The sequence below is a fragment of the Cucurbitaria berberidis genome (assembly GCF_010015615.1).
Source record: "Cucurbitaria berberidis CBS 394.84 unplaced genomic scaffold K460scaffold_4, whole genome shotgun sequence".
Lineage (NCBI taxonomy): Eukaryota > Fungi > Ascomycota > Dothideomycetes > Pleosporales > Cucurbitariaceae > Cucurbitaria > Cucurbitaria berberidis.
In genome coordinates, this window is record NW_024468938.1 from 552,550 (window position 1) to 568,793 (window position 16,244).

The 16,244-nt window shown below is 52.8% G+C and overlaps 6 protein-coding genes across 6 annotated transcripts; 3 read left to right on the forward strand and 3 right to left on the reverse strand.

Moving 5' to 3' along the window:
- Positions 1 to 542: 542 nt before the first annotated feature.
- K460DRAFT_287736 (rho-type GTPase-activating protein-like protein) lies at positions 543 to 4,400 on the reverse strand (the record flags this gene model as incomplete). The annotated part of the gene is made up of 5 exons (XM_040928989.1): positions 543 to 974; positions 1,023 to 1,309; positions 1,356 to 2,477; positions 2,587 to 3,919; positions 4,080 to 4,400. 5 exons carry the CDS (start codon positions 4,398 to 4,400, stop codon positions 543 to 545), a joined length of 3,495 nt encoding a protein of 1,164 aa, XP_040785389.1.
- Positions 4,401 to 5,342: 942 nt separating this feature from the next.
- Positions 5,343 to 6,736, forward strand: K460DRAFT_367771 (uncharacterized protein). The gene is made up of 4 exons (XM_040933642.1): positions 5,343 to 6,008; positions 6,081 to 6,208; positions 6,262 to 6,372; positions 6,432 to 6,736. The coding sequence occupies exons 1-4, from the start codon at positions 5,749 to 5,751 to the stop codon at positions 6,446 to 6,448; spliced, it is 516 nt and encodes a 171-aa protein (XP_040785390.1). The 5' UTR covers positions 5,343 to 5,748; the 3' UTR covers positions 6,449 to 6,736.
- Positions 6,737 to 9,017: 2,281 nt separating this feature from the next.
- On the forward strand, positions 9,018 to 9,866 carry K460DRAFT_288867 (uncharacterized protein; the record flags this gene model as incomplete). Its single annotated transcript, XM_040929085.1, has 1 exon — positions 9,018 to 9,866. The coding sequence occupies one exon, from the start codon at positions 9,018 to 9,020 to the stop codon at positions 9,864 to 9,866; it is 849 nt and encodes a 282-aa protein (XP_040785391.1).
- Positions 9,867 to 9,905: 39 nt separating this feature from the next.
- On the reverse strand, positions 9,906 to 10,997 carry K460DRAFT_289001 (alcohol dehydrogenase-like protein; the record flags this gene model as incomplete). The annotated part of the gene is made up of 1 exon (XM_040929092.1): positions 9,906 to 10,997. The coding sequence occupies one exon, from the start codon at positions 10,995 to 10,997 to the stop codon at positions 9,906 to 9,908; it is 1,092 nt and encodes a 363-aa protein (XP_040785392.1).
- Positions 10,998 to 11,580: 583 nt separating this feature from the next.
- On the reverse strand, positions 11,581 to 13,002 carry K460DRAFT_407214 (FAD/NAD(P)-binding domain-containing protein; the record flags this gene model as incomplete). The annotated part of the gene is made up of 3 exons (XM_040937046.1): positions 11,581 to 12,714; positions 12,836 to 12,873; positions 12,933 to 13,002. The coding sequence occupies 3 exons, from the start codon at positions 13,000 to 13,002 to the stop codon at positions 11,581 to 11,583; spliced, it is 1,242 nt and encodes a 413-aa protein (XP_040785393.1).
- A 506-nt stretch (positions 13,003 to 13,508) lies between these two features.
- On the forward strand, positions 13,509 to 15,169 carry K460DRAFT_367775 (S-adenosyl-L-methionine-dependent methyltransferase). The gene is made up of 3 exons (XM_040933643.1): positions 13,509 to 14,049; positions 14,097 to 14,642; positions 14,697 to 15,169. Exons 1-3 carry the CDS (start codon positions 13,573 to 13,575, stop codon positions 14,814 to 14,816), a joined length of 1,143 nt encoding a protein of 380 aa, XP_040785394.1. The 5' UTR covers positions 13,509 to 13,572; the 3' UTR covers positions 14,817 to 15,169.
- Positions 15,170 to 16,244: the final 1,075 nt, after the last annotated feature.

Sequence of the window (16,244 nt, forward strand, 5' to 3'; positions counted from 1 at the left end):
ATCGAGACCGATGCCAACTATTACACCAATCCGCACACATTATCCACACCGCCAGCCCCTGTTTGGGCATACACCAATGGACGCGCCTTCACCTGCGCACACAGGCCCAATGATCCCAACATGACCCCGAGTCGCTCATAGCTAGCTCTCTGTGATGCTTCGCTCCACTACTTGCCCCTCCGTCATACAACTCAACTTTCACAGAAACATTTCCGCGGCCAAAATCGTAGATGGCAGGTGTAACCAATCAAAACGCCGTCGCCAATGCCGTGAATAATTTCGTTTTGATGTGCGTCGACTCGCCGAATAATCCAGCCAGCGTGGGAACCAAAGTGAGGTAATGAGGTCGCAGTCGTCACCCTGTGCCAAACCGATGCGAAGAGAGGATCATCTGGACCCAGAGAACGTAATGTTAAACAGCCCGTCTTGGGTGCAAAGAATGGTATCGCCGCTCATTTAAAGCTTGTCGCTCATGCCGAGAAAGAAAATAATAAACACCAACGCCGAGCTTGATCCAATGTTGGGGAAGCGGCCTAGAGCATTCACCCGGCGCCCGCAGTCCCGATCTGTGTCTGTTTCTGCAAAGCCGCCGGTGAGCGGTAGCTCTGCCGGTGCGGCGACGCAGTTCGATGGCTTTCTGCCGAAGCCTGAGGATTTTGTCCATAAGGAGGATTGGGTGAGCCCAGTTCAGGGTTGTCTTGAGAATTAGGAGGTGCCAAGGCCTGGTTGCCGGCACCAGGAGTTTGGCGGACCGATGCCTCGCTAGCATAGGCCTGGGGGTTATTGTCCGCTTGCGTGATTTGGGGCGCATTACGCTCATCCTTTCGTTTCGCTGTTCCACCTTGGTTTCTAGGTGAGGCTGCGGGGGCAGCCGCCATAGGGTTCTTGCCTCTCTGCTCCCACTGTCGCATAATCTCCTTGGCACTCATGTCAGACGAGTCATCGCTAAGGAGCTCCATGATTTCGGGAGGAACCTATAGAGAGTCAGGAAGATACCATATTGGGAATTGAGATGCACATACCTCGGAAAACTCATCGTTGTTCTCGATCAGGTCGAAAACTACCCGGACTGCACCCTGATCCACATTTTTTACCTCCTTGTCATTGCTTTCTCGTAGAATGTTTGGCGCCATGACAGTGGCAATGTTCCATGTGTCCATTTTGTTCCCCGACTCCTCATCGACCGTGTGGAAAGACGAGACCCAATTGAGGAAGCAGAACAACACCTCCATGGTATCACGGTGAGCTTTCGGTAATAGGCACAACACTAGATGTAACACCTTCTTTCTTTGCTCTTCATCTTCGAGGTCTAGCTTTGTCAGTAGATGTTGACCAAAGAACAAATATTTACTCACCATTAGCTGTCATGAACAGCCTGTAGAGCTTCAAAGTCAGCACCGGCTCCGGCATCAGTCTCAGGAAGCGCTTGAGGAGATTGGCAAGGATGACCGGGTTCTTCGTGTTCAAGTCGACTTGTTGCACGCCTTTGGCATCAATCTCTTCCTCGAGCTCCCGCAAGGCCTTGAGATTGCCATTCTTTCGGAAAACGCCCTCTATCGACATGTCCATGCTCCTCATCGCAGTAATGCAATCCTGCAGCAGGGCGGGAACCTTGAGTGCGCCGGGTCCTACGCCTTCAGTACATTCGTCGCCATACTTTTCCACCAAGTACTCGAGTGCCTGTCTAAAGGTTGCTTTATCTGAGACGGGTTTCTCGACTGCCGTCGGAGTCTTCTTTGGCTTGCTCTTGGCTTTGCCAAATCCAATTTTGCCCCAGAAGTTGTTCTTCTTGGATTCGATGAGATCGAGTAGCTCACCCTGGTTGTACTGATTGTCATCAAGTAGCAGTCCCAAGTGAAGCACAGCAAGCCCTTTGAGCTTGAAGTATTCTAGGGGGGAAAGCTCCGAAAAGAACGTTCGTGATCGGCCCTCCGTTACATTTTGTAACTCTTGCCCCCCGGAAAAGTCACGACGATGTCCGTTGTGCAATTTCGGTATATCCTGCCCGAGTAGAGCACTACCACCAGCACGGAATGCATTTGGTCTTTGCTCTCGCTGCTGCTCCATTGCGGCCATACGTGCAATGTCGTCCAAGGCAAGAGAGTTGACCGCTAAGGTTACGTTGTCTTGATCGGCCTGCCCATCACGCTCCTGCACAATTTGCATGCCATTCCGTACATTGGGATCGCCCCCAGCCTCGATACCCTCTGGGCCGTCGAGGATGCGCGATGCGCGGGCCCTCTTCATTGTGTTTGAGAGGTGCTTGTCTAGACGTGTTGATCTCAGGCGTTTGATATCGGACATGGACTGCTCGTAGGCAGCGTTCGTGCTATGCTGGCTTTCGGTAGTCGAGGTCCCTCCATATGATTTTGAACGCGAATCTTGTCGCAGGTGCGCTGGCTGAAGCTCGGATCCCTTGTCACCCAGACGATGTCCTTGCGAAGAATCGTAGCCTGTGAGGTTGGGATCATCTACAACTCATTAGTGGGACGAATGTAATCTCGGAAGCGGCTCCAGAAATCTGAGGAAGGGTGTCAAGATGAGTGGCGACGATAGGTAGGGGCTGTTAGGAGAGACCGAGCTTACCAGAAGTGTGAGGTAGCGCACCACTGGATCGCAGTGTCGCCATGAGACGGGCATGAGCCACGTTTAACAGATGTACATATTGCCGGAGCTTCGTTACCTGTTGGAAGCCACTCTCTGCGTCTGGCTGCGCTGCTGCACAGGAATGACAGTAGACTCGTTGCGTGCTCTTGCTCCAATACGCATTGCGAACATCGCTGCGTAGGTCAGTATTGCAGCCTCGGCAGATCATACAACCGTAATTGAATGACATATGGTTCAAGTGTAAGCACTTGTCCTCGACTTGGGCGTCACATATCGGACACGCGTCGGCCCATCGAGGGACGAGTAAAGCAGATTCGGCGGCCTGGTCCCGTTGAGCCTCTTCCTCGAGTCGAGCATCGAGCGAATTGACTTGAGTGAGAAAGTTGGTCAGACCGGTCGCACTCCGGGTTTCCCGCTCTAGCTTTAGGGCACCTTGCAGGCAGATGCGGATCAAAAGCTTGAGGTAGTGAGCCAAGCCCGTAACCAGGGATAAGAGTTCCTGGGTAACGCCGAGCCGTCGAACACCCGTTCCCTGGGATTGGGTGAGGAGCGCAAAGAAAGCCACCACCTTCTTACAGAGCAACTTTGATTCACGTGAGTAGGTCAGACCTTTGGGAGTCCTGGTAATTAACTGCGCCTCAAGATCGTCTGCAGCGGCAAACAGGAGTTCCACGTGCACAATGAACTTCTTGGCTGCCATTACGCCGTCGACATACGCGCCGTTGCTTACATGAAGCAGCATATCAGAGATGCAAGTCGCAGACTTCTCTTCAAAGGCCGACAGTGTCTTCCAGATCCAGTTGACCTTGGCTTCGATTTCTTCCTCCTGCTGGCGCACGGTCTCGCGCACCTCGTCCGTCGCGTCGCTGTCATCTTGCAGGCGTTCGATGATGGGCTGCCCGGTTGAATGGAGCCGAACGTTCCAGTATTTGTGGATCATGTAGCATTCCGGATGCCAGTGTTGGTTCTGTCCATTACGGAAGATCTCGACAAACTGTTTAAGAATTGAAGTTTGGCAGCCGTTGCATCGCTGCGCAAACTTTGTAGAATAGTGGTAGTGGCAGTATACGCTCCCTTCGTGCTCGTAGTAGCTATCCGACGCGCCAAATACGGTGGGGCAAACGGAGCACGTAAAGTGCTCGATGTGATATTTGCGGTCTAGTGCTGTGATGTATGACCCGCGAAGGGCCTGGCCGCATTCGAAGCAAAGCAGGTCGAGTCGCCGGAAGTAATCCGTTTCGCACAGTGGGTACTGCCCGGGCGGCTTCTCAGGCACGGGGAAGAATTTGGACGCTACTATCTTGCCGCAGTCCTAAGCAAATGTTAGCATAGAGCCCCACGAAGCAGTAAAAACACGATAACACGAAGCCCAAATCGCAACAAAGCGCGGTTGTAAGCGTAACAATTCCACTCATGGCGAGTTTGTCACGCCAGTTGCGACGCTAGGTCACCAAAGAAAGCGGAAGGCTTACGTGACAAGTAAAACATTCCAAATGATAAGTATCACCTAACGCTCTTACGAATTGTCCAGTCAACCCCTCTCCACACTTTCCACATATCTTCCCACTGCGCTTCGGTTTGGGTACGGGCAGGTTCTGCTGTTGTTGTTGAAGTGGATCGGTCATTGACCTGGTGGGGTAGTCTGAGCGGTTCTGGGGCGCCAGGCTGTGTGTTGACGACTGCGCGTCGTCGGTGAGTCGCCTCGAGAGGCCATTGCTGCGTGGGTCGTAGCCGTACTGCTGCGGGGTGCCATGGTTGTCCATTGGAGGCGGTCCCTCCGCCGGCGTTCCCATGTCCACTTACGCCAGATTTGGCGTTGCTCCCTTCACAGAGGCACGCGGCAGAGTCGTGCTGCAACCGGGCGATTGAAGAACGCGTGACAGTCGGAAGATGGCAGGGGCCTATAAGTTTCGACAGTGTGTTATGCGACGGCGCACGTGTCAGTGTTACAATAGACGAGGGCAACACGAGGCTGGTTGTGAGGCAGCACTTGGACCTAGACGGACAGGAGGTGCTGCGAGGCCGCGGTTGTTTTGACGAGGGCGAGGGCGCTTGATTTGGAGATGCGCAGCGTGTAGCAATGTCGAGAGGTCGGGGAGGCGTGGTGCGTATGTACAGTGGGCGCGAGGGTGAATTTCGGTGGCATGCGGTCGCCGCGGGGAAGAGGGAGTGGTGCAGTGAATGGGGTGGACTGGGCGAGCTATTGGGGGGGTGGGATGGGCCTGGGACCCTGCACAAGGGCTGAAACACGGCCAGGACAGCCGGTGGGACTGGGGGGCAAGCTGGGAGTTTGCAGCAGCGCAATTCCAGGTCTCGAGGCGGGCAGACTTGAGGCGGGCGTGGGCGTCTGGTATCGTGAGGTGTTACAGCACACAGCGATGTTGAGGCTGTGGATGGGCGCTGTAACGCTAGGCCTCTTTGGTAAGCACTCGAGGTTAGCGCTGTCCGCTGATTGCGATGCACACCCGTCAGCAACACACCAGGGCAGACGGAGGGCGAGGAGGCCCATTGAACTTATTTTAAGTTAGCCTTCAAGGGCAGACAATGTGAGGTGCGCGGTCGGCAGGCCTCCTTTGTATCTTTGCTAGGACCCGTCTCACCTGGAAGACTGCAACCGTCCTACACATGAACGAGGCCTCATCCGACGTACGAAACTGCTGTCTGTCTTTGGACACGCCACACCAAGCATTTCACATAGGACATGACTTTGACACACGGCAAGTCAAGCGTTAACTGCAGCCAGCTCCCTCCCGTCATCCCTCAACTCCCCTTCTCTCCTCCAAGCTAACCCCGGGAAATGTACGCCAGGCGGTGGGGCTTTCTGCCGCGCGCTAGTACGTCTTGGGATGGAGCTCGACTTTGGCACCGAGCAATGGATGGATCCACCGCGAAACTGATCCACCGCGAAACTTGTCCGCCAGAGTACTCGTCGCCGTCGCCGTCACCACTGCCACCACCCTGAACCTTCACGTCCCTCCAGGAAACACAGTCGCTTCTGCTTGCCCGACCACCCGACCGCCGTCACGCGCAGCCTTCTCACACACACAAAGACGCGCCGCAGACAGCAACAAAGACTTGCACATCCCTCCACTGCGCTCAACTTAGCCACCCCAAACTACGACTCACTTCACCTAAATCATCATGGATGGAGACGGGGAGAGCGCATCCCGGCAGATGCCACAGCCACAAGTCTTCAAGGCCCCAAGGCTAGTTTCGCGCCCGAAACCCCCAGTTCAGCAGGAGGAGGAGATGGGTAACGAGATCAAGCTTGGCGACTTCGAGGATGTCCATGCCCTGTCCGTATCCGAGGCGCGCGCTGTCGTAGCCGCTGTCCACGAGGCGAGAAAGAAGAAGGACCCAGAGAACAACCCGCTGCGAGATAGGATATACAATGACAACCAGTACGTCGATCATCGTTACTCGAGGAAAAGGGCAGAATATGGAGAGAAAGAGCCGTAGCTAACTGGGGACAGGATCATCACCCACTTCCTAGACTACCTCGAGAATTTTGCCCGCTACAAGGAGGAGGAGAGTATCATCTCCATTGGCGCCCTGTTCGACACCCACCCTGAGCTCTCAACTGTAGAGCGGGCGCTGTTAGGTACATGAGTAGTCACCATTTATACGAGAGCAATGAGTCTAACAACATGTTAGGGACGCTAACGCCCGAGACGGCTGACGAGGCAACGACGCTTATCCCCTCGTTAAACGACAAACTGCACACGGATGAACTGCAAGCAATACTCGACGAGCTGAACAAGATGCGTGAGTTTGAGAAGATCGACAAGCTGGGCGCGGGCATGTAAAACTGACTTTTCGGACAGAGGATCGGCTTCGATAGAATCCCACAGGGAACTTTGGCCCAGAGCGGGCTTCCTAGACTAAACAATTGGCTGCGACCTCCCCTGGCCTACAGCGCATTCGACGTCTTTCCAGAGCGTTATGCGCTCATCGACGCACATGCGCGGGCACGGAACGACCATTACGAAATCGAGGTCTTGAAAGGGGACAGATGTGTTTGTGTGGCGTAAGTGCATGGGACGGAGCTTTGACATTTTCACGATACCAAATGATAGACTCCTAAACTGGATTGCAGGACACTTAAAATTGACTCATTGATATCCTTACACGCCTTTGGCAGAAATATGCCCGAACGCATTGTACTCGCATTGCCTAACTCATACGCAGACTTCTCAAAACAATGCTCAGCCTTGAGGTAGCACCTCATACACCTGCGCCCTGCTTTTGGCAACGTTTTTGCAGACTGATAATGTAATTTGCACACTACAGAATACACAGGGTGTCAAGAAGCGCCTACGCCCTAGGGACAATTGCTAAGCCACTGCTAGTATGGCGTTCTGCCTTGAGATGTGAGTTATTTGTTGATTACTTTGCAGCTCCTGAGATGGGTCCCCTTTCATATTTGCAAGGTCAACCACGGGAAAGTTCTCAATCGTGGGAAATATGCTCACCACATTACCTTCATTTTATTCGTCTGATCCAAAGTTCCACTTTCAAGCTAGTGAATTTATAGATGTTTTCTTTCTCAAAATACCTTTTAAAAGAGCGCAACCCTACTGGTTTTTTTTACTCGACCTGCAAACTCATAAGACTTCGCATCCATCCCGGATCTCTCAAGATTAAAACTCCGCAAAGCCATCCAAGACATTGAAGAATACAACCTTTTAAACGCAACTACAGAGACGACGCAAATATCCTCGAAATACTCCTGGATATGTTCAACCGAGAACAAACATACCGCCCGTCACTGCTCTCACTACCCCCAGAAATTCGCCTCAACATCTACAAACACCTTCTACCGACAGTCGCACAGCGCCCTGACTTCCACGGCCTGCGTCGAACATGCCGCCTCATCCAGGAAGAATTTGACCATGAGGCACTAAAAACCATCAGGAGGGAGTACGCATTGAGGAAAAGCGCTCTAGCCGAGCAAGGTGTGATCATGCTATCCTCGCTAGCAGACACGCTCAACACCTCCACATTAACGATCGAGATCCCCCAAGTGCTCCTCAATCCGATGACTCGCTTCGATTCCGAGCTGATACCGTGGAACTGGGCCTGGATCACCAAGGTGGTCTTCACTTTCAATGCGGATTGCGTTCATGCGCATCTGGGGTACCGCGACCTGTGGGACGATATCTGCGGGGAAATGGACGCCCTTATACAGCGGTCAACGGTTCGCCGTTGTGTCTTCATGGGCGTGGAGCAATTGAGCAGGCGCACCACGATTACCACTGTTGCTCTGACTTGGTATAATACACCGGCTTTTGTTGTCTTCTCTGGACCGGGCCCGAAGTGGCAGCGCGTCTGTTCAGCCGTGTGTCAGCTTTATCTCTTCTACCGGAGGTGGGAATTTCAAGCAGGCTTCGATGAAGCTGACACGCTTCGCGAACTGAGATGGCGTCGACGGAGCGCATGGGACTTGGCGGTAGGCGGTCTGTTATGTCTGGCCTCATTCTTTATTCTGGCGTTCGGGAGTTTCATCATGGGGCTGGTTTTGTATTCTCTCTTTCTTATCGTAGTGTTCTTCGTCCTTGGAATATATCATCTTTCATGAGTTGTAGTCCACTTCGTAGCCGCAACCATCTTCGCCGCCGATTCTACCACCACTTCTGCTATCGTGGCTGGAAGCGTCGACGGTATCAATCATCGTTTGTTGCCTTCTCAGAATGGAATCCACTGTGCCGAAGCTTTACGAGTTAACGACACAGCAAGCCAAGACGTCCAATCTCCAAATGGGGTAAACTTCCGGTATCATCAAGATATCGTAATTTGAAACGAGATTTTATATGCATCCTAAATGGCCCAAATTGCATGTGATTCGCTCCTCTGGACGGGAAAAACGTTGCGAAAAGTCTTACTTAGTCAGAGACATACTGTGAAACCATACCTCGTTTGTCGCTCCCACTTCCGCTTTGCCACCCTCGCTGTTTGCTAGCCCAAACGCAGACATGTTTCTACCCCCTCAAACTCGGATGTACCTGACCTGCGCCAACTGTTTTTCACTGCGTATTCCTTCTCCGACGCTGTGCCTCCTACACTACACTCCATGAGCAGATATTCACCATGTCGTTGCGGCTCGATTACATACGGCGATAGCTTACTGGGTAACTTCTTCTGGGCCAGAGGACGTTTTCCAAAACCTCTTTTTGACCGAATACTCTGTACCATGGTTCAGCCGGTGAAAGTAATCCCACACCGGCGTGGCAACGACGGGAAGAAACAACTAAATACACCGCCAGACATCGCCCTCGAAGCACTCTTTCACACTTAAACCCAGCTCTTCAACAGTCCAGCCGCTAATCTCCGCCCTTCAACCTCACCAAGACTCGATGCAAACCACATCTACTACGCACTTCCGCTCAAGGCCATCTGTACACTCGACCCTAATGTCTCTACTACCAAGAAAACCAACCACCGCCGAGATAGCGGGCATGTCGCTCACCCGCGACCAAGCCAAAATCCTAGTCGAAACTTGCATATTCCTCGCCCACATCCTGAAGAAGCAGCAAGCCGACATCAACGTCTTATCCGGACTCTCTGCCCACCCTTTATACAAAGCGCTACCCAGGATCCAAGACCGCCAATCGGAAATTCAGTACCAGCTCACGAATCTGGTGTACCGCGTCAGGAAGTCGACGGAGCCGTGGCTGAAGGAGTTTGATGATGCAAAAGAGGCATTGTGGAAGAAAGTAAGGAAGTGCAATCATGCCTCTGACCGAATCAAGATGGGGTGGAAGAATGCTGCGAAGCGGTATTGGCCTCTGATGCTTGATACTTTCAAGCTGCTCGCCGCGCTGTTGGCGAGGTTGAAGAAGGAACTCGACCACGCGCTCTTCAGCGAGAAGACATGGGCCGTGGTGGCCAAAACAGCCATGAAGAGGCTCTCTTTTAGCAGTCCGAGGACATCGAGTACGGCGGTACCACAGGCGGATTCCAAGACGAAGATGATTGCGTTTACAAAGGGCGTTCGGGTACGTCATACTTTCCAGAGTGAGGTTGAAGGAGGCGGTAGTGTGCAAAAGTTTCAAGAGTACACTACTACGCTGACATCCGATCGGAAGCGGACAGCGGGAAGGTTCAAGAGCAGAATAATACACTGCCGCTATGGGCGACAGGGGCTAGAGGAACAGGAGGATAGAAAGGAGGATAATGATAGTCATGTCGAGGTAGTGATGCGCGAGGGCCGCGATCCTGTCCCGCTGTTATTTTCCGGCGCTGGACGATACCATATGTAGTCGCGATACACTCCATCTTGTACACTAGAAATAACCTTCTCATATCTTCGCCCTGCCCTCATGATCCGGATTCACGAGCACATAGCGATACCGCGCATGGCCATCTTCCATATCGACTACACACTTGTTGGCCTCCTTCATGCTTCTTTGCTGCACCCACGGCTTGACCCCCTTCTCCGCAGCAAAATGCAGCATATATTCAATATCCTTCGGGCTGCCAATCTGACTGCCTCCGATTTTACATCCTTTTCCAATGAGGCCAAACGCCGCGATGGGCGGTAACTTGTCCTCGGGCGCACCGACCTGGATAAAGGTTCCGTTTGTGCGAAGGAGCCGGAGATAAGACTCGAGGGGCATATCTGGTGATGAGACAGTTGATATGATGAGGTCAAGACTGCGCGCGTGCTTGCGGGCCCATTTGTCGTCTTCGGAAGTGGCTATGTAATCGGTTGCGCCCATGGCCTTTGCGTCTTCGACCTTGTTTCTCCGTCTGCTAATCGCCACGACCTTTTCGCAGCCGAGCGCCTTCGCAAAGATTATGCCAAAGTGTCCTAGTCCTCCTAGGCCTACGATTCCCACCTTCTTACCGGGGCCTGCGCCATTGTTCCGTAGCGGCGCAAAGACTGTGATACCGCCACACATCATTGGTGCTGCGTCTTCGCTCTTCAGGCTCGCGGGGATCTTGATGGCGAAATGCGCGGGCACACGAATGTAGTCTGCATACCCGCCCATACTCCAACTGCCGTCTGGGTATTTCGCATTATACGTCCCCACCATTTTGGTACAGTGTTGCTCCAAGCCGTTACTGCACTCTTCGCAATCGTTCCGCAAGCAGCTGAACGCCTGCGCTCCCACTCCGACTCTATCGCCCAGCTTAATGTTTGTAACCTTGTCTCCCACTCGCACGACATGGCCCACGATCTCGTGCCCTACACACGCAGGGTAGTGCGTGGCGCCCCAGCCTGAGCGCAACGTGTGAATGTCACTACCACAGATTCCACAGGCTAAGATCTTGATGTCGACATCGATTGGATTGAACGACTTCGGTTTGAAAGACGACCAGATTAGGTTTCCTTGGGCGGCTTTGTTGTCGTGGCCTAGCCAGCCGTGAAATTCGGCGGGAGATGTCATGATGGGAATAGGCTCGTGAAGGGTTGCGATCGCGTTTACGACGTGAAATACGATTGGCGATGCGCGTGTGGAGGTTCGATAAGTGCAATTGAGGTCTAGGGACTTGTAAATATCGTCTTGCGTGCTGTTTGGAGATTGGATAGCTGCCCGTCGCGACTCAGTTGTCCATGACCGAGGATCGCGCCGACGACGACGTCATGCCGTGGGCAAAGTTATCCGAGGCATCTCGTGCAGCGCGATTGCCCCGCTAAAGAGGGGCCATTGGAGCTAAATATACTTTGGCCGTAGCAATTGTTTGCGCAAGTCATGGAGTCGTCAAATTGCAAGCAGACCAATGCAAGTTTCGATGGTCATCGTGTGTGGTAGGAGAGCTGTGAGACGCGAGGTGGAGGAAGTGGGGCTTGGACGCCTTGTACGCCAACACATCAAATATGAACTTTGTTCGAGCAACTTACTACACAAGGTATAATATTCAATCATATCAGTTTAGCTGCCAGTGCTATTTACTGTCTTTAACGCTAGGGCTAATATTCAAGATGAGGGCAATCTACAAGACAAGCATCTTGAAAACCAACGTATATGATCAAGTCTCGCTCTTCTTCATGCCTTTGGTAAACAGGGGGCTCTGCTTCACCTTCTCCCAGTCGTGTAGGAGCATAGTATTCGCAGTGCCGTCTCTGACCTCTAACCCCCCACGCTGGATCATCTCGTCCTCAAACCCGCTAACCAGTCTCTGGCGGTCACCGCCCTCTTCGATCTTGATGAGCGCGTCTCGCAACTTGCCAGCGTCGGTCACGGAATGATTGAGTCCCTGCCCTCTCTGGTACGTCATGGGGTGAACAGCGTCACCAACCATTGTGACCAACCCATGATAGTTATCCCATCGATGGCCTGGGCGGCCTGGATCCCAATCCGTAAGTCCCAGATACCATACAGAAGCGTCATCTGGGGTCCACTCATAGGCGCTCTTCCAGGGATCACAGAACGCTTTGGCGAGCTCCTTCTGCTGTGCTAGGCGCTGGGCATCCGTCCAGTCCTTGGTGGCTTCTTGTTCTTCCAAGCTGCTCTTCCAAGAGATGTAGAAGAAGAAGGTCCACGAAGATGGATCGTCAGGATCTGCTGCATCATGCATGCCGAAGAAGGCGAAATTGTTGCTAGGATGTGCGCACGCGAGGAACAGCGGGTGAAACTTTCTCAGATAAAGCGCTTGCTCCTTGGTGAACTTCTGCTGCACAAAGGTTGCGGCATAGGGTATCCGATTGATGGCACCCATGTCGGGGCCAAGAAGAACCTGCCTTGTTGACGAGCGAGCTCCATCTGCGCCAACTAACATGCTCCCAGTAGCGGCGGTTCCATCGGCAAAATGTGCAGTGACCGCCTGGTGATCCTGTGCGTAAGAGATACTCTCCAAGTGCTTGTCGTACTCGATGTTGAGCCCCTGAGACAGTAGGTCTCGCAGCTTGCTTCTTCGCAGGCGGTAGAAGGGCCCAAAAGTAAAGGCGGCCATGGTTTCTCCCGTGTCGCCTCTCAGCCAATTCAACGTGTCCTGCTCTTTTGTTGGGACGTGGGGATCGACTTGCACGCTCTGAATGCGGCGCCACCACTCCTCGGGTATGAGGCTCTTCAAGACAGGCGCACCCCAATGGAGTCCCATATTCCAGTCCCGCTCGCGATGGTGCGAGTCATTCTTCTCGAACACAGTACATGCTATCCCAGCCTATCGTCCGGTTAGCTGACATTGTGTGCAGTCTGCACGAACATGAACATGGACATGTCAGGCGGCGTGAAGCTATGGCTAGTGGCATAACCGCCCAAATAGAGGAGTCGTGTCACCTTACCTTGCGAAGACCTTGTGCCAGAGCGAGTCCAGTGCTGCCTGGGAGCCAGTAAGACAGGAGTCAGTGGGGGGAGGTTGCGGATTGGTTTCCTACGCACCGGAACCGATTATCAGGATGGGCAGGTTCGCGTCACCTGCTGTGCCGCTGGGAGGAGTCGCTCCTTCCATGGCGGACGGCAGCGCGTGTGAAGAGGGAAGCTGCGACAGAGTAGCTATTCTCTCGTATGCTACGATGCTATAGCGACGATACACGTACAGCACCCTCCAAGTCCAGCGTCGAGGTATCCGTGGTTCGTTCTCAGCAGGAGCATGTATCGTCTCATGCCACCGTATCATGCTGAGAGACGAGAGACGCACCGCCAGGCTCGCTTACCCCTGACCCCCCTCAACTGCAGCGAACATACGCACCCGCGTATGCGGCGATGCACCTGGGAATGTTGATAGCTTCTTAGTGGATAGGTTTCCGCGACTAATCTGTGCCGGAGCGCGCGGAAGCCCAACCGGATCGCCCAGAGACGGGTAATGAGCGGGTCGCCTCCACCCTCGCTGACTGAGACCCACCCTCCACTACCGCCTAGGGACTGTCCGGATATGTAGACAAGCAGGAGGCAAGAAGGAGCGCGAACCGTATTCCCGGTGGCGCGGCACTGCTATGTGATGTGACTTGTTCGTTGTTTGTCTCAAAGACTCGTTTCCCCCCCCAGCCGTCGCCCTTGGTACTGTTGGATGCTCATAGCAATGGCCTCGTCGGACCCCCACAAGCCCTTTGATGCCATCGGAATGCAACCCAGCGGCCAGGACAGCGCCGTCCACCTCCAGGACGCGGCAGAGTCGTCGCAACCATGGCAGCCAGCGCCCATATCCCACCAGCAGACGGCGCAAGATCCTGAATACACTACTCTGGACGAGGATGATGATGAAGATGCTGCCCAAGACCTCGTCTCGGACTCGGGTTTTGACAGTGGCAGTCTACTAGGAGATGAGACAGACACACTGGCCTCGTCCATCCTTAATCACCGAATGGAGAATGGACGGCAGTACCACGCATATAGAGATGGCGCATACTGGGGCCCCAACGACGAACTGGCGAAAGAGATACTCGACTTTGCACACCACATGTACCTCTTAACCCTCGACCAGAAGCTGTTTCTCGCACCTATACAGGACCCCCAGACGATACTAGATTGCGGCACAGGCACAGGCATTTGGGCAATAGTGAGAAGACTAGCCACTGAAGATAGGTAACAGACTAACAGCTCCAGGACATGGCAGACCAGTACCCCTCGGCAACAGTCATCGGCACCGACCTCTCCCCCATTCAACCCGAATGGGTCCCGCCAAACTGCCTCTTCGAGATCGACGACGTGTCGCTAGACTGGACATTCCCGCCCAACCATTTCGACTTCATCCACATTCGAGAACTCTTCGGTTGCATCCCAGACTGGGACTTTTTCTTCCAGCAAGCATTCGAGCACACCAAGCCTGGTGGCTACATCGAAATCGTCGAGCACTCCGTGCAGCCCGTCTCAGACGACGACAGCATGGGCCCCGACCATTTCTACCACACCTGGGGCAAAGTCGTCATCGAGATGGGAAAAAAGTTCGGCAAGAGCTTCACCATATGGGAAGAGAGCGCAGAGCGGATACGGCGAGCGGGCTTCGTTGATGTCGTCGTCGTCGACTACAAATGGCCCATGAACGGATGGCCGACAGAGAGCAAGCAGAAGAACATTGGGAGATGGAATCAACTGCGGTTGATGGACGGCGTCGAGGGCTTCATGCTGCGCCTCTTGACGCAGGTAGGCGGTGTGAGTATTGATTGCAACTACTATTTTCGCTTCGCAAAACTGATTTTCAACCAGTGGTCCATTGCACGCGCTCAACTACACCTCGCACAGATGCGCAAGGAGCTGAAAAGCTACCGCACACACGCCTACCTACCCGGCACCGTCGTCTACGCTCGGAAACCCCTTTCAGCATGATTTCGCAACTCTGTTCCCTTCGCATACGTTCTGCACTATTTGCTTGCTTGTCAAGCGTTTCAGACACTTTGTTCAGGGGGATCTTGTACGAATATGTTGGCGATGATACCCACACTTTTCCTGAACTTTATTAACAATATATTGCGCTACGAGGGCGCTTGACACATACCACCTGGTCGCTACAACTTTTGCTAATTCTGCACTCACCTTTCTACTGCGGTAACTACACTCTGATCCGATTATTCCCGTACCTGGTCTAACGAGAAGGATTCTCGAATCCTTCTCGTATGCATGTAAAACGACCCCTCCTCTAGCGAGCGCTTTGACGGGGTTCGTGCTACTATCATCATACAGTAAGCTCTGCTGGTTCAAAGGTTCGCGCCATTTGTCAAGTCTGACTCACTCGAATCAGAGCATATACGAACCGACGCCTTATGCACGTCCTGATATTGAACAAGCAGTGAAGTATCAAAAGACACTGGATAGATTCATTTGGATTGCTATGGATCATTCACAAATCCCAAATCCTGCAAATATCCCATGAGCCTACCATGAATCGTCAGCTACCTAGAGCCACCACCAGGTGCATCGTCCGCATTACGAGGTCAGTTGCACTTCGGCTGAAATCCGGTGCAAGACTTGCAGGCTGCGCTCCTGTCTTTATACTCGCACTGGCACCCGATATCGCAACTATTGCTAGAGCCACAATTGCGCTTGCATGTGTTGATGCTAGTCTGGCACAGGGAACAAGCATGAGGTGGTAGAGGGTGCTTGGGATCGTCCCGTGGCGAGATAGGCTCAGACTCGACCTCCCTAGGAGTGGGATTGTCATAGCAAGCAGCAACCTCGCAATCGTCGCAAAGTCGGTTATTTGCGTTGTTCTCACAGCGGCAGTCCCTGTCGCACTGAGGTCCGCCACCACAACGGTCTTTGCAATTATCGATGGCAATCTTGCAGAGAAAACAGCGGAGGGGGGTGTCTGCAGCCTCGTTCTTGGACTTGGCAACCGTGTCACGAGTGTTAACCGGTGGTGAAGAGACAGCTCGCTTCAAGAGTGTGACTGGCGAGCGAGGTGTCGACACCTTGTCGCAGTCCGTCGGTGCTGTGACACATTCTATAAATCGTACAGTCAGCGAGATGCTTCAAATCGAAGGCGTCACTCGGTACGAGAAGAGAAGGAGATTGTTTAAAGCTTGCCAGAGCTTTTAGTCAAATTATATAGGCAGTATTACAACCTAAAATACAAAACTAAATACTAAAAGTAATTTACTAAAACTTAACTATTAAAACTAAATTAATAATTTTAACTAAATTTAAATATATAATGCTACTGCTTAAAGCTGCGCTAGGTATAAGTACTTATAAAAGTACTTTTATTAATTTTAATTATAATACTAATATTTATTTAGACAAGCTTTGCAGCAACTA

Excerpts from the sequence above, each read along its gene's own strand:
- K460DRAFT_367771 (XM_040933642.1), top strand. The coding sequence starts at position 5,749 with ATGGATGGAGACGGGGAGAGCGCATCCCGGCAGATGCCACAGCCACAA. Across the intron at positions 6,009-6,080 it reads AGGATATACAATGACAACCA|GATCATCACCCACTTCCTAG; the intron begins GTACGTCGATCA and ends AACTGGGGACAG. Across the intron at positions 6,209-6,261 it reads TGTAGAGCGGGCGCTGTTAG|GGACGCTAACGCCCGAGACG; the intron begins GTACATGAGTAG and ends ACAACATGTTAG.
- K460DRAFT_367775 (XM_040933643.1), top strand. The coding sequence starts at position 13,573 with ATGGCCTCGTCGGACCCCCACAAGCCCTTTGATGCCATCGGAATGCAA. Across the intron at positions 14,050-14,096 it reads GCACAGGCATTTGGGCAATA|GACATGGCAGACCAGTACCC; the intron begins GTGAGAAGACTA and ends TAACAGCTCCAG. Across the intron at positions 14,643-14,696 it reads TCTTGACGCAGGTAGGCGGT|TGGTCCATTGCACGCGCTCA; the intron begins GTGAGTATTGAT and ends ATTTTCAACCAG.